We start from the raw sequence: 17,082 nt of genomic DNA on the forward strand, positions 1-17,082 counted from the left end.
TTGTCAGACAATGCACAATTTCATTCCTATACCATTCCATCATCTGCAATCCCTACCCTTCACTCTTTTCCGTGTCGCTTAACTGTGTTTGTGCTGTATGTTTATAAATCTGCTGGTATCAAAATACCAAATATTCCTGGTACATTAAAACTGTGCCAAACCAGAATTTGAAACAAACTTTTTGAGGTCAATGCCCTTAAACTGAGCTATCTAGGCACAACTCAGTCTGCCCATGCAGCTCTACTTCTACCAATACCTATTGCTTACTTTCCGAGCTTCATGAAAGTTTTCTTGCATGGATAGTAGCACCAGCACTTCTAGCAAAAATGACATGGGGAAATGGCTTAGCCACAGTGTTGGTTCCAGGAGACTGTTCCCAGAATGAATCTTTCGCTATGGAGTGGAGTGTGCTTTGATCTGAAACATTTCTAAGGTTTAAAATCGTGTGACATAATGAGAGAAAGGTATTAGTAGAAATAAGTCTGAAGGCAGGTTGTGAATCATGTGTCAAAAGCTCTGTTGGTAAGACCATTGTGTGTGAAAGACGAGGTTTTCCCAGTCTGGCACACAGTTTTAATCTGTCAGGAAGTTTCATAACAGTGCAAACTTCACTGCAGACTGAAAAATTTATTCTGGGCAACTATTTCCATTAACAAGAATGAAATTTACAATCTGCAATGGAGTGCACACCAATATGGAACTTCTTGGCAGATTAAAACTGTGTGCTGGACCATGACTCTACCTCTGAACATTAACCTTTTGTGGGCAAGTGCTCTACCAACTGAGCAACCAAAGCTCGACTCACAACCCGTTCTCCACAGCTTTAAATCCACCAGTACCTCTTCTCATCTTCCAAACCTCAAAGAAGCTCTCCTGGAGTTCGAGTCTCGATCCAGCACATAGTTTTGATCTACCAAGAACTTACTATTTCCATTAATTTAATTCACTCTAGTCCCATGTTCATTCCTACTGCTTTTATTCCAATGTTCCATCTGTAAGGTTCAAAAATTTAGGGCATTTAGAAACTACAAATGTATTATTAGTCCAACTTGCACAATTTTTCTTTGTGTTGATAAACATGCCTGAAATGTATCTGTACACTGGTAACCATACTGGATGTTTAGTCTGTAGTCAGTTGTCAAGAAAACAGGTGTTCATTTACTAGTGGTGATTATTTATTTATTTTAAAAATGGGTAACAGAATGTTGCTATAAAAATTGTATGAAATTTAACAATATTTTAGAAATGTTGAATGTTGCTTTTGGCGAGTCCACTATGTGCAAAACAAGGGTTTACTAGTGGTACAAGTGTTTCCAAGATGGCCTTCAAGACTAAGATGATGAGTGTTCTGGATACTCCAGCACAACTGTTGAAAACATGAAAAAAGCAGAAGAAATGATTTTGAACAATTGCAGAATCAGAAAACTTGGTGATGATGTTGGCACGTCAATTGGCTCATGCCACGAAATCTTTTCATATGTTTTGGCTATGAAACTTGTGACAGCAAGATTTGTGCCAAATGAACCTGCTCACACTTCATTGCTTGTTCAGGGGGGGGGAAAAAAAAAAAAAAAAAAAAACCACTGTAACAGGGTGTATACTTTCCCGGATTTCCCTGTTACTGTTAGAAATACACTTTCCCTTATCAATCCTTTGAATGGTTATAGTTTTATACACAGGTGTACAATTTCCCGGCACTTCATAAAATGAAACTCAGGGAAAAAAGATAAGTTTTGGAAATATCTTTGATGTGCAGCAACATGTACGCTGTGTATTTTCGCATTACGAAAGTACACGTTGGAATTCCACCAAACACCGCATGTTACTTTCCGAATCATTGAAATAGAAATTTCGATGCGCTTTTGTAAGCCGTTCGTAGCTCATGTCATGTGATCTCGCCAGCCAATGACAGCGGATATTCAGAGCACAGGACATGCGATGTAGTCAGCCAACAGCAACATCACTGTTAAGTAGCACGAACACATAAACAGGGAAAGTTAATACTTTAAATTAATATACATAGTGTTGCTACAAGAAAAGCAAAACTTTCACATATAATATTGGTCTCAAGCTGCAAGAGAAGCTAAGCTTTCACATATACTGTTGATCTTTTTTGGGCGTGTTACACTTTAAGACATATCACACAAATGTGGCAGTAAAATTTTTAATAATGACAAATGTCTGATCTTCAGGGGTCGAAATTCTTCTAAATGGCTCGTCATCAAAGAGTTGATTTTTAAATGAGAGTCAAATGCTCTGTGATTTAATAAATTCATGGTACATTGTTGCACATACTTCAACTTACGTAAAAGGATATTTATTTTGAAAGTAACACTTTTCAAATCACCATTCGCAATATTTTCCTGCGACCTGTTAGAAATAGGTTCATTTCAGCAGTTGCCAGAGAGTGCAGATAACAGCAACACCGCACTTGGGTGGCTATCGTGACGGAGGAAGCCCGTATGTACGTACGTGTAAAACATTGAAAGATCATACATTATGTCATAAAAGAAACAAGACATCAGAGGATACTGCAAGAGCATCGGAATTTCGTGAACCATATTAAAATGTGCACATTTAAAAGACAGAATCGTATGTCCAGATTCCCAATGAAGTAGACCTCGACCTGATATTGAGCTTTTCAGTGTGGTTTTCGGGATGTAAATTTTCTTGGAGCACCAGTACTGTATTATATCATGTTTGGTTCTTTATTATGGCATAATGCCATACATGCTAGAAAATGAAAACGTGCACTTGAAATGCAGTGAACAATTGAATCTAGCCAGTGCTGTGGAATTAAACATTTCGTTTCAAATACATTGACTGCCTCTGCGGAAAAGGTTAACAAAAGTCAAATTTCTTTAGCAAACAGACAAAAACAACTTCATTTTTACACGAGGCAATTAATGCTTGACTGTCAGAAAGGTGGAAATAATAAACTAATGACATATTTCAGCCTTCCGTAATTATGTGAATGTGTTTTAATTCACTTGAGAGCTCCCGGCCACAGATATCCATTTTGTTTTCATTTGACGTGAGCGAAAACGATGGGGAAACAGCAAAATCACTCAATGTAAACACGGGTCACGTGGAGACTACCCACTACAACTCAGACTGCTCTGCGCATCAGCCCCGGATCTACAAAATTTGCGAACCGGGTCAATACTAAATAAATAAAAAAAATCTAATTTTCAAAGTATGTTCATCTTGTAGCACACATCTTTCTGAAAAGTCTGAAACATAAAACATATGTATTCGAGGAAATGTAAGACATATTATTTAGTCTTAAGTATGCCAAAGTGCAGTGCTACGACTCTTCATAAAGCATTTTTCTACCACACGTCCAAACTATATTCAGGAGAGTGGAAATTGATATGTCCTGTGGTGGCTCTCCTTCTCCCAGTAGGCTAGTTTGACAGCCTGCCCCTCTTAAAAAAAAATCTCACAATTAATAGCGGATGGGATTATTTGTAATCAAGAGAACAAGAAATCTTCAGAAAATCTGAACTCTTCATTGCCTATTAATTAATAACTTGCTGTTTTGTGTGACATAAAATTAAATATAGGATATATAAAACCAATACTGACGAGAGTTAAGCAAGAAATTACACATTTCTTCACACCTTAGCTCCTAGCATTTTTTTTCCTCTCTAATCTTGCTACAGCTTTACATGGCATGCTTTCCTTTCTGCGAAAGGATCTATTACCACATCAAAGTTCGTCAAATGTTTTGCTACGTGAAAAATCGAAATGTCGTTATCTAATACTGAAAAAGCTGTTAATACAAATAATACCCAAGACTGGTGTGGTTTCTCGATCTGATTACGTCTATTTTGTCTGCCAGATAAAACAAAATAGGCCTCTCTAATATAGCAGCAATTTTGTAACACACCAAATAAACAAGACTTTTGGCACAAATGGCCATTTTTATAACACGACCGAATATAATCAACGAAGTACCAATATCAAATGCTTATTAGGCCTACTAAGAGCAAAAAGCTTTATGTTAGGAAATAGTTTCACATTTCATTCATACGCACCAGCTTCTCAAGCACGAGATCAAAAAGTAGTATTACAAAATTTTTATATAAATTTGGAATCGCCTTATTCTTCCATAATTTGTGTGATGTCCCCGATTCTTCTCCTTCCTCGTTCTAACAAACAATCTTGTCATCACCAATTCTGTAGCTATTGCTGCCACTGTCAAAATTTGTTCACCGATTAACTTCACTAACACTGCCAGAATCACAGGTTAAGTTATCCCGCAATTATTTTCCGGTTAGGCATTATTACGTGTTCGAACAACACGTTGTCTGCGTTACTTCCAGTATACAACTTATGCAGCTGCTAGCTGGGGACTGAACTACTAGTCCTCACTACTGTAGCGATCTGGCCAAAAATTTTCTGCCAAAATTTCATTTTCTTGGATACACCGAGAAGATAGTACATAATCTTTCTCACCTTTTATTCTTGTCAGTCGTTTATTTCCATTCTGGTAGTCTGAATCTATGGATTTCGCTAGTAATTATGCTGATCAACCACATAATCAGACAGCGACTGACATTCATCTGTTCAGCTTTACTCCCACAGCTCATTATAGCCCCGTCCCCTTCTGTCTGCGGAAAGTTTATTTCTAGATGTGACGAGGATTCTCCTGACAGAGACACCACATACATTATGCATGAATTCATAAGTCAAGTTATGATTCATTCAGAAATCAACTTAAAATGTGTTCAAAAATACTCAAAAACTAACAGGGAAGCATTTCAAAATTATATGAATAATCGACAGACAAACGTGCGCTGGATGCTAGGCGCTTCGTGAAACAAGTTTTTTTCCTCAAGAATATTAATTTGGCACTCCCTTTTCCCCGTAGATTGGAGGCAATTTGTTGTTATGAAGCACTGCTCTTCCTAAAGCCTTTGACACATTTTCAATTGGCAGACGCTTGCATGAGCACTGTGTGTCGTCGTCGTATATGGCGCACTTCCTTTGCAATTGAAGTTATTTTTGTTTTTCTCTCTCATTTATGTTGTATTGTTGAAATATTATTCTGCAGTAGCGGGATACAGTAATATCCTTTGTTAGAGTATCGGTTCTTACCAGTCAAAATTACAAAAATCTAACTGAAAAGTAAAACAACGAAAAATTCCCGGAATTCTAAAAATATCCCAGGTTTTTCCCAGCTTTCTCCTGGATGAAAAAATTCCCGGGTTTTTCCCAGATCTCCCGGGTCGTATACACCCGGTGTAATGATGGCCCAGCCTGCATATTCACCAGATATGGCCCCATGTAACTTTTTCTGTTTACAAAAATAACAAGCACGCACACACACACACGCCTGAGGGAGGACTCTAACCTCTTGGGGAGGGGGGGGGGGGGGGGGGGGGGGCATAACTACGCAAACTGTGGCAGGACGTCTCAGACTGCATGGCTACCCTGCATGACAGATTAAAAGTTAACTGCTGAAAGAGCTAAGTTTTATCCCAAAGGCCAAGTTACAGAAGTGTTTTGGGGATTGTAAGAAGTGCTGGCATAAGTGTATAATATCTAACGGAGACTATTTTGAAGGATAAAACATTAATGTACACGAATACATAAAATTACTTCCAAAAAATGAAAATTGCTTATACTTTCTGAACACAACACATATACAGGACGTCAAATTTCTAGTCAAAATATGGACTGACACTATGTATGTATTCAGCACAGTTCAGTTCTCATTCTGGTATGATTTCTGTCTGTAAGATCCAGTAAAGAGATGCAAGAAGGGTAAGTAACAAATAAAATTTCCCGTGGGTGATGTTCACACATGACTGAAGAAATCTGACCATTTCTTAGTCTGTCTGAGTCCCCATGCTTTACACAGGTCTCCCCCAATTCAATACACAGCTAACTTAAATAATTTCTACTCCAACTTCGTATAGAAAGGAGGGGTGGGGGAATGGAATTTATTTGCTGCTGTCGACAAATTATTTCCAGCAGCATCATTTACTTTCTTATTTTACCCATGAAGTATTCTCATTATCTTTTATTACTTCATGCACCTCACCACACATCACTGACTGTAAATACTAAGCATTAGACTTTGTCATATGCCACTGCTAATCTTACTATCTCAATCTACAATTGTGACAAATGGAGCTAAAACAACCTCTTTGTTTCAAAGAGTGCTCAGCAGACATTCACTATATGAATGTAATCTATTAAAAGTCTTTACATACCAGCTACAAATCCTGGCAGATGTGAAGTATGTGTCTTATGACAAAAGACAAGATCAGGAGTGCTCCATATCTGGAATTATACGTTCATTTAATAGTATTGGTAGTGATGTTAACAGGGTTTTGGGAACTAAACATCAGTGTCTAATGTGCATGCTAAAACAGCAAGAGATTACTACTGATAAACACATGAGTCAGTCTGCCTCTTCCCCAATTATTAAAAACACTTCCACAACTTGCCTTATCAACAATTAAAATACAGGTGAAAGATGTAAAGTTACAGTTTAACCATTGTACATAGACAATGAGGTGATTAGAGACCAAATAGTTATCTTCAGTTTCGATTTCACAGCTAAAAACATTCCAATTAAATCTGTATGCCAATGCCGATTGGGGAGACAAGGTAGTCTGCGATTTACAGATACCTTTGTGGTAGTGACATTTAAAGTTTGTTCTGTATCTACAACATCATCTAGCAGTTCAAGGTAAATGATAGTAATATGACATCGATATCACTTCCACACTGATTTTATTACTTGGTGCACATCACAACAACATTGACCACACCCAGAAATCACCTTGTCATGTGACTGAATTGTAATTTCCAAAAATCTGTCTCATCCTACATCCCCTATCCATCATGTTCTGTTGTGTATAGTCTGCACTACTTTTTCTCCTTATATCAACTTATTTAGGGTAACATCTGCATTTGCTGACAGCATTTTGTACACTCAGTCAGACTTTTAATTACGGAATCTGCAGTTAATTTGATGAAACATTCTACTTTTCAAGATTTCACACTACAGCTTCTTCATTCTGAAGTGTGCATGTGGATAGAGAGTTTTACACCCTTGTTAACTGTCATCACCTCTCGATCTATATGTACTGAGTGAGGTGGTGCAGTTTTAAGGCACTGGACTTCCAGTTGGGAAGGCAATGTTTGAAACACTTGGGCAAAAACCCAGATACAACTTCTTCATTGAGCACTTAAGGCAAATTCCATGAGAGTTACTATGAAAATTAACCAATTTCGTACCCTAATCTTGTGCTCCACCTTTAATGACCTTGCCATGGATGGTTTATTAAACACCAATCTTACAGTGTTTATTTATTTGTTAAAACTGTATGTCTTAACTTTCTAGTATTTCCTTTAATCTTTTGCCAGTGCTCCAAATTATGAGCTTCAATTATTCCTTCCAAGGAACATGATGATGATGTCTCATACTCCGAGGAGCGTAGGGGACGATGCAGGTGACCCACACTGCCTACAAGGTAAGGTCCTAGGAGAGGTGGTTTGCCATTGCCTTCCTCCGACCATAATGAGGATGAATGATGATGATGAAGACGACAACACCACCCAGTAATCTAGGGGCAGGGAAAATCCCTGACCCCACCAGGAATCGAACCTGGGGCCCTGTGTGCGGGAAGCGAGAACGCTACCGCAAGACCACGAGCTGCGGACCCACGGAACATACACCTACCTATAATACTTTTAACTTTCCCACACTCATCTACCCATTCAAAAGCTCCACACTATGTGAAATATAAATTTTTTTTAGCTTTCTCTCATTCAGCAGTATTGAATTCTCAGTTCTAATGCCTGGCTGCTAAATGGTGTAGCCTATACCCTGATAAGCTATTACCATAAGCCCACTGATCGCTGTCAGCTATAATCTCCAAGTTGCTAGTGTTCACAGGTACTTTTCCCTGTTTGATCTATCATCATTTATGTAGCTACAAAGCAATTCCTGTTTAAAATTTGCATAAGGTTAGTGGTACATAAGTTTTGTTTACTACAATCTCAACAGCAAAAGTACATTTTCCGCAGATGAAAGAATTGGAAAACATGCAAACGAAAATTCATTCATAGAAATCTGTTGAAGCTATGCTGGTTAGATACAATTCTGTGTGAAGCTTTAAAAAATCTTATATAACGAAATACCACTGACATAGTCCCATTACATCTGCATGCCATTAAATACACAAAACACTAATTTGAACAACACTGCCACAAATATCATTCCAACCTTTCAAACTTTTTACTAACATGACTACTTACTTTGGTCTTAAATTTGCTTTCAAGGGTTGAGACTACATTTTCAGTTGAAGTAGAACTGGATGAGCAGTAGCTCTTAGAAGGAGAGCCTTTGTCTGAACTTGCCTACAGATAACAGACAGGTTTTACTAGATATTTGCAAAAGGATTGCTGCTGCTACAGTCATTCTCTTACCTAATAAACATGCTTTGAAAAATTTCAAGTGAAACTTACCGAATCTTGTCCCAATTTTGAATTCAAGGAACTAGACTTTGAATCTGAGCCCAAAGAATCAGAACTAGCATTCTTCGAATTCACAGCCTCATCAGAGTTTGAACTAATTACAGATAACAGTTCTGAGCTATCCTTTTTATCCATAGTTAAAGCTTATGTGATCACAATGTAAGGTTATTTACTGCAAGTGCTTTCACCACAGACTGCACCCAACACCTGCAAAACCATATTAAAAATAGTACTAATTGTGCATAACAATTTTTCATATACAACAGATGTTCATTATATCTGTGAGCAGCACATTAATCATGCAGAATTTGCACAGTTTAAATATGAACCATTACTTGCTTAAACATACATGGTAAATGTATCGACAACTTAGCTAAATTTAATAGCCTAAGTCAAAATAAACAAATAGAAAGTCATGTTGCAGAAAGTATGAAAATTTTCTGAGAAGAATGCTTCATGTTTTAAGTTTCCTTCCATTCACCTCAATTAGACTATGAAACACAGTGTGTTCATCACAGCCATCTCGTAATGGGAATTGCGTGAGGTTATGTGGACAAAAGCACAAAAGCTAATAAAGAAAACTAAATACAGAATTCTGGTTTACAGCTACATTATACATCGAACCAAATGCTTCTCAAACAAATTTTCAACACTAAATACCCAAGCTGTGATCTTACCAGTTTCCAGTGCACCAAATCTGGCACTGTTAACCAAATCAAAAGCACACATCACAAATGGCCATCAATAATTCATCAGTACTCAATTGTAGTCGAGTTGCCACAATTTTTAGTACTTATTAGGAGTCTCAATTATTATATGCAACATGTTGATGACTTGAATTAGAAGACTCACAGAATGTGGAAATGGAAGAGTACCATTTTATAGCATAGAGCTTTCCTAGTGTGGTGGTTTATATGCAAGTTATGTTATCTACACTTCAAATACTAGGTCTATGCGTGTATATTGAGTCATGATGATCTTGAATTATTGAAAGTATTTTCACATAATTCAAACAAAAAATCCAGTATTAATAGCAAAGTTTCATAAAGTTATTCGAGTGTCAAACCACATGTGTGTGTGTATATAATGCGGGTACTATATATATAGTTTCATAGAACTGGGTACACTTATGTCCTGCTAAGACTACTATTAGACATTTCCATCTGACATGCATGACACCCTCATATGCAAACTGTCGCACAACATTTTAAACACAAGTACACTCTTCCAGAGATATGCACTCATTTCCATGCGAACATCAAACATGAGATATCTACTAACAAAATTGAGTGTGAGTGTGGTGACGAACTGAGGGCCAGTGTAGCCCAACGTCTATATTAGCTCGGAAGTTGATAATTTGGATACAAGTTGGCAGTACCAATGAATGTGAATAGAGGCTACCAAATAAACATTGTCGTAACAGATTGATCTGTAGTGTAATGTGATGTTTATGTTCATGCAATATTTAATTCATTTAGCCAAAGTTAATGCTGAATGCTGCAATGATATGATTAATTCTGAAAATCTGTATTAAATAATGAACAAGTCTCCCGAGTATATTGATGCATAGCTATATCATACATAAATTATGTGAAATGCAAGAGAGGTCCTATTAGCAACTTTTACCCCACAACCTAGAAGTCGGGGGGTGGCGGTCTACTATCACATTCTAGCCTATACTAGTTACTCGTTCATTTTTTTACTGAATAAGAACCACAAGTCTTATCAGTGTTTGAACCATTTACATTACATTGAGTACTACACAAATACAATTATACACACATCTAGTCATAAGTAAGTCTTAAGCTTAGGTTTAACAAAAATGCACCATGAATCATCACAGGTTTGTTTGATCCTTGAGAGAGCGTCAAAGAGTTGCTGAAAACCAGAACTAGCGAACAGTTTGAAGATTGACGCAAACTATTCTGCCAAAGTCTACTTGCAAAGGTTAAAAAAACAAGCATAAAGTGAAGATTCTACGAAAATACTGCAACCTCTATGTACTGTTCTAGTGTGGACCAGGATGGGATTAGATAATGACAGCGCGTGTAGAGGTATTCAAACAATACTTTGTTCCGTGGTTCATACGCGAATAGAACGGGAGGAAAAGCCATACGAAGTGGCACAACTGGAAGGACACCTGCCTCGCACTTCACAGCTGTTCCCAAGTATCGATGTAGTTGTAACACTTTGCACAAAGAAAAATAACAGGGAAACAATAAACTGTGATTTCCTGGGCAAATCTTAAGCACACCGGGATAATATTTAATTAGTATGGAAGTCAATACTAAGAAGTAAGAAAAGGGAAAAAAGGTTTTCAAAATCACATGACATAAAGGTTATGAGCTTCTTTTGACAGATGAGCTAACTCCTACTGAGTTGCACACAGCCACATGACCATAGCACATCAAAAGTAACTATCACAACCACTGTATGAAACTATAAAAATAAACAAAGTCGTGGTATTCCGGCAAAAATTTGTAAACACAGCTACAAAAGGTGCACGTACAAGAAGAAAAAGGTATTCATGATATACGATAATCTAAAAAGAAGCTTACCACATACTACACAACACCGGACACCGAAATGTTAACATTCTTCATACTGCGTGTACCTACGTCCTACATTTTCCAACATACAAATACACACCCCGACCCTTTCCTACCGTGTATTCCATACTGCAATCACATCCCACACATAGTTTTGTAAATCAACAAACCGCAGATATAATACACAAGAGCTGGCTGTAATCGATACAAACCCTGATATAATCGATATGTTCGCAATGCATGCAGGGCTTCCATATACAACTAAATTGTTGCCACAGTTACCGGCATTACGGTTATATTGCAGTACAATTCAAATTGCAGTGGTAGCATGGGCTACCGTCTCCACACACTGCTGTCACAATTCTAGATGGTTAGTTTCCAATAGCTCACCAACTGAAATGATAGAAGCGGACACATATACGGTCGTAAAGGTTTTCTAGAGCTTCAGTATACGTGATTAATTAGTAGAGCTTTCACAGGTGAATACCGATTCAGCAAACTGTGGTATACAATTCTCTGTATGTCTTGATGATATTTGTAGTATATATTAAAATAGAAAATTAATTTGAGGGGTACTCAAAATACATATTGCAGTTTAAATTCTTATTACCTGTAATCTCAAAAATTTGCCAGAATACACTAATGCTATGTCCTTATTTTTAAAGCTTATTTTAATTTCATGACTTTTGACTGTTGCGTTTCTGGCAGGTTCAGAATCAACCTGCTGGAACCATGTTTCCAAACTATTACATGTATGAATGATACACTAGCAAGTTTTTGCGTCCCCTTTTTGTATTAAAATTAATATATCACTTGAAAACAGAACTGAAGGAGAGCTGGCATAGAAGGGCAAATTATTATCGCAGAACAGAAAGAGAACCGAATTTTGACAAGTGCCTTGAGGGACATCTTGTGTTACTGCTTTCCAACTTTCGAGAAAAAATTGCTGCATTTAATGAGAAAATTATTCTGCCTTCGGTAAAGGCATTCTGTAAGCCATTGCAATGCGCTTCCTCTAATCTTGTTTTCTGTGTCGGCTACTGCGGGAGTTAGCATGGATACAAACAAGGAAGGAGAGAAGTTGCAATGGCCTGTGGCAGGAACCCAAAATGATCAGTACATAACAGTTGTAGATTAACAGAATACTTTATCTGTGAAAAGGAAAGAAACATAACTCCACTTCTCACTGAGAAGTGGCTTCCTATGTGTCCTCTTCCTTCTACATGCAATTACTTTTTACACCATTACTATTCACAGAACGGGCTAAGTATATTCTTCCTATTACCCAGTACTGATGCTCTCGAAGTCGGTGACCGAAATGGGGCCGACCAGCGACGGGCGACTGGTTAAGTCAGCATTGTCATGGGATGCTGAACTCTGTCTTCCTGGAGGTGTGGCGCTGCCCATATTTCCATTGGCGCAAGGGTCAGCACCTTCTAGACGCCATTTCATGGCGCTGTGCTGGTCGGTATGCTGTCGATGCCTTAGGACTGCATGTTCCTCAGCCCAAAATGCCACACTGTTGTCATGTAGGGAGCCATCTTACGACAACAGGGGGAGAGGCAAGAAGCTGGGTGGGATGAGGAGCTGTGAGCCGCAACTGGGACCAACACTGAGACCCCGGCGTGGCCTCGACATCCGTCCTGCTCTCCGAGGGCAACGTCGGTCTGAAAATACCCGAAAAAGCGCTCACCCTTTTCCTGAGCCAGTCCGACGAGGAACAGACAGAACGGCGATGATGATTCACGGTGGGCGCTGGGTGAGTGCTTGGAAGTTGAGCTGCCACAGAGGTGTAGGCAATGGATCCAGCTCCATCGGTTCTGTAGGCAGTGAAAAGAGGCGCCCGCAGTCGGCCACGTCGGCTGTAACAACCCTGTAGAATGTGAATCTGGTGACAGAAAATCTGTGGAAGAAACTCGCAATCGACAAGCACAAATCTGGTTGTGATGGTGGCGCAGCAACACAGCAGGACCTTTAATCAAATACATGCAAGTACCCGAATTTCGAAGAATCGTTCTTCTCTCTCAGCACCTGGTGCGAACAAAGACTCTGAAAAGATCAGAACGATTAGGCGCAAGGTGAAGCTTGCTGCGTGTGGGAGGCGCTGTGCACTGCAGTGGGTGCAGTAACTGGAGCAGCATGTGGTGGTACTGACCACGTAGAAACCCCATCGGTGACGGACAGTAGAGGAGCAGCGCTTGCTCCTGTGTGTAGGAGGCATGTACTTTGTTCATATGTTACTTGAATGTACGCTTCTCCATTCAACTGAGGATGAAATGGAGCACTGGTAAGATGAGTGATGACATTGGCTGTAGAAATCTGTTTGAAGTCCTCAGCCGTAAACTGTGGTCCATTGTCTGTAACCAACACTTCAGGAAAATCTTCCAAGCAAAACATAGATGACAAAGACAGAATGGTACTATGCGATGTAGCAGAGTTCATGAGCACTGCAAACGGATATTTACTAAAAGAGTCCATAACAATAAGCTAACGACTGTTCCAAAAAGGACCAGCATAGTCAATATGTACTCGTTGTCACAGCGATTGAGACTTTGGCCATGGTGAAAACGTTAGCGGCGGGCCTATAGATTTTCATCACAAGTGCAACACTGTGACATCATCTCTTCAATGTGAGCATCCATGCTCAGCCAAGTACAGTGCTGAAGAGCTAACTGTTTTGTGCGTACAATTCCCCAATGTCCTTGGTATATTATTGCAACATATCTTTTTGCGACACTTTAGGAATAAGCACACGCAATTGTTCACAGTCATTTTGCAATAAAATCACACCTGGCTGGATAGAGAGGCTATATTGATGAGCAAAATATCGTCGCACAAAAGTATTCTGAATCTTTTCCACTGAATAAGGCGAAGCAGTAAGGATGTAGTGAAACAAAAAGTTTAAATTAGGATCTGCTTTGGTGGCCTGAGCAATTTTCCTATAATGCAATGAAAAAGTCTGTAAAAATTCAGTGTCCTGTACGTCGATTTGTCAACAAGATGTGGCAGTAGTATCGAATTCAGTCTCAGGACCAACAGGAAGGTGAGAAAGGGCGTCAATAGTGTTATTCACTGTGAAAAATTTCTCTTTGCTGATGACAGCAACACTATAGTCACTGAGAAAACAAGAGAACTCCTTGCCAAGAAAGCAAATGAAGCTCTCAAGGAAGTTTATGACTGGTGAATAAGCAATAAAGTGACATTGGACATAAACAAAACTAATGCAATGAATTTCAATTTGAAGAGGAAAAATGACCAAGTTAAATTAAATGTAGATGGCATTTCTACAGACTGTGTAAGAAATGCAAAATTTCTAAGAATGAATATTGATTCTCAGTTGAAGTGGTGTGAACATGCAAAGGTACTTGCAAACAGAATGTCATCAGCATTTTATGCCCTTAGAATCCTATCATCAGTGTGTAACATGCAGTGTCTTTTAGTTACTAAGGAAGATACTGTGGTTATTGTGGGTAGGCCGGGCAACAGTATTGACAGAGATCCGGGGTACGGCATAGAGTGTGACCTGGCAAAGATTGCATCAACATCGAGTCATACCAGTGTCAGGTTTGTGTCGGTTCTGGAGCACCACGACCGACCTCATTTGAGCTCTTCTGTCAGGAGAGTTAATTTGGAGTTGGAACGGCTACTTGGATCTGGTGCAGGGTCACACATTGGTGTGGTTCCTGTTGATTCACTCTGTAGGTGGGACTATACTAGACATGGCCTACACATCAACAAGAAACGGAAGGGTAAACTTGCTTGGCTGATAGCAGGAAATTTAAAGGGGGAGGAACTACATCTCATGGTGGAAACTCTTTTTTAGTGTAAGATCAGTGTCCAGTGGAAAAATTAGCCAGGCAAGTACTAAAGATGTCAAAAAAGTTCAAGATACTCACAAAAGTAAAGTTAAAAATAATGTTAGTATATTTCATCAAAATATTGGGGGACTGAAGAATAAAATTGATGAGCTTCTGCTTTGTTTAGAAGATACAGAAACTGAGAATGTAATAGATGTACTATGCCTGTCTGAGCATCACACTGTCACTGATATGCAAAAGGTTAGCATCAATGGGTACAAATTAGCTGCACATGTAAGTAGAGATAATATGATGAGAGGAGGAGTTGCCATGTATGTCAAAAGCTTCCAAAGTGTAAAAAATTTAGAAACTAAAAAATTTTGTATGCAGCAACATATGGAAGCATGTGCCACTGAACTTAAACTAAATGATGGCACTTTCATAATTGTAACAGTGTATAGGTCCCCCTCAGGGAATTTCCAGCTATTTCTAGAAAACTTGGATCCTTTGTTGTGCTATCTGTCAGACAGGGGGAAGCAAATTATCATTTGTGGGGATTTCAATGTTGATTCCCTGAAAGAGTGTAATAGGAAGAATGACCTTGTAGTATTACTCAGTTCTTTCAATTTGAGCTCTGTCATTGATTTTCCTACTCGGATAACAAAGAACAGCAGTACATTGATAGATAACTTTTTTATAGACGAAGATAAGTTTAAGGACATAAATGCTTATCCTGCTGAGAATGGTCTTTCAGATCATGGTGCACAGCTAGTTACAATACATGACATAGCTCCATGCAGTATATCAAATCAGACTTTCAAAGCAGTGTGTTCAATTAACAATATAAATATTGCAAACTTTAGGGAAAGCCTACAGCAGCTAGACTGGCATGAAGTGTATAAGGAACCTGATGCAAACTTGAAATATAACTTATTTCACCATACATTTTTAAGGGTATTTGAAAATTGTTTTCCCAAGAAAATAGTTAAACATAATTCCAAGAAAACATACAAAAAACCTTGGCTAATTAAAGGAATAAGAATATCTTGCAACCGTAAAAGAGAACTTTATCTAACAGCAAGAGGGAGTACTGACCCTGAAATTGTTCAATATTATAAAAACTATTATGCGGTACTAAGAAAAGTTATGAAAATGTCCAGAAGCATGTGTATCATGTCTGAGATCAGTAACTCTGATAATAAAATTAAAGCAATTTGGAATATTACTGAAAGGGAAACAGGGCAACCAAGAGCACAGGAAGACTTTAGTGCCATAAAACTGAACGACAAGTGTACTAACAAACAATCAGAAATTGAAAATATTTTCAATAATCATTTTTTAAATGTTGTGGAGAAAATAGGATCTAGATCTTCACTAGAAGAGGCCATATCTGTGCTGTTTGAAACAACTGTAATTACACCAACCTCTCTCTCTGAAATCAGTAATATAATAAACTCACTGAAAAGTAAGAGCTCTTATGGAATTGATGGCATTTCCAGCAAGGTACTTAAAGCTTGTTCCCCACAGATAAGTAGGATTCTCAGCCACGTATATAATACGTCTTTGGAGCAGGGTGTTTTCCCCGATAGACTGAAATATGCCATTGTAAAACCATTGCATAAAAAGGGGGATACGTTGGATGTCAACAACTACCGCCCAATCTCTCTTCTGACAGCTCTATCAAAAATTTTAGAGAAAGTAATGTATCCAAGGGTAGCCTCCCATATTTGTAAAAACAAAGTACTAACAAAATGTCAGTTTGGTTGATAGATAACTTTTTTATAGACGAAGATAAGTTTAAGGACATTTTCAACAGAAAATGCTATATACGCTTTCACTGATCAAATATTAAATGCTCTGAATAACCGGACATCACCCATTGGCATTTTTTGTGATCTCTCAAAGGCCTTTGATTGTGTAAATCATGAAATTCTTTTAGATAAGCTAAATCATTATGGTTTGAGTGGGGCAGTGCACAAATGGTTTAATTCATACTTAACTGGAAGAATGCAGAAAGTTGAAATAAGTAGTTCATGTAATGTTAAAACAACAGCTGATTCCCCAAACTGGGGGGGCTATCAAGTACGGGGTCCCACAGGGTTTGGTCTTAGGTCTTTTACTGTTCTTGATATACATTAGTGACTTACCATTCCACATTGATGAAGATGCAAAGCTAGTTCTTTTTGCTGATGATACAAGTATAGTAATAACATCCAAGAACTAAGTGATGTAATTGT

The 17,082-nt window shown here is 38.4% G+C and overlaps 1 protein-coding gene across 2 annotated transcripts in view; it reads right to left on the minus strand.

The window, feature by feature from the left end:
* Nucleotides 1-11,209, minus strand: part of LOC126183551 (myotubularin-related protein 2) — a 204,586-nt gene extending 193,377 nt beyond the window's left edge. Inside the window, exons 1-3 of one of the 2 annotated variants that reach the window (XM_049925628.1) lie at nucleotides 11,058-11,209; nucleotides 8,491-8,706; nucleotides 8,281-8,382 (exon numbers count right to left, since the gene is read on the minus strand). In XM_049925628.1, the coding sequence (XP_049781585.1) occupies nucleotides 8,281-8,382; nucleotides 8,491-8,634 (246 nt within the window). In that variant the 5' untranslated portion in view covers nucleotides 8,635-8,706; nucleotides 11,058-11,209. The remainder of the gene's footprint in view (nucleotides 1-8,280; nucleotides 8,383-8,490; nucleotides 8,707-11,057) is intronic. The other variant, XM_049925629.1, reaches the window with a different exon arrangement.
* Nucleotides 11,210-17,082: the final 5,873 nt, after the last annotated feature.

Source organism: Schistocerca cancellata, chromosome 4 (assembly GCF_023864275.1).
Source record: "Schistocerca cancellata isolate TAMUIC-IGC-003103 chromosome 4, iqSchCanc2.1, whole genome shotgun sequence".
Taxonomy (NCBI): domain Eukaryota; kingdom Metazoa; phylum Arthropoda; class Insecta; order Orthoptera; family Acrididae; genus Schistocerca; species Schistocerca cancellata.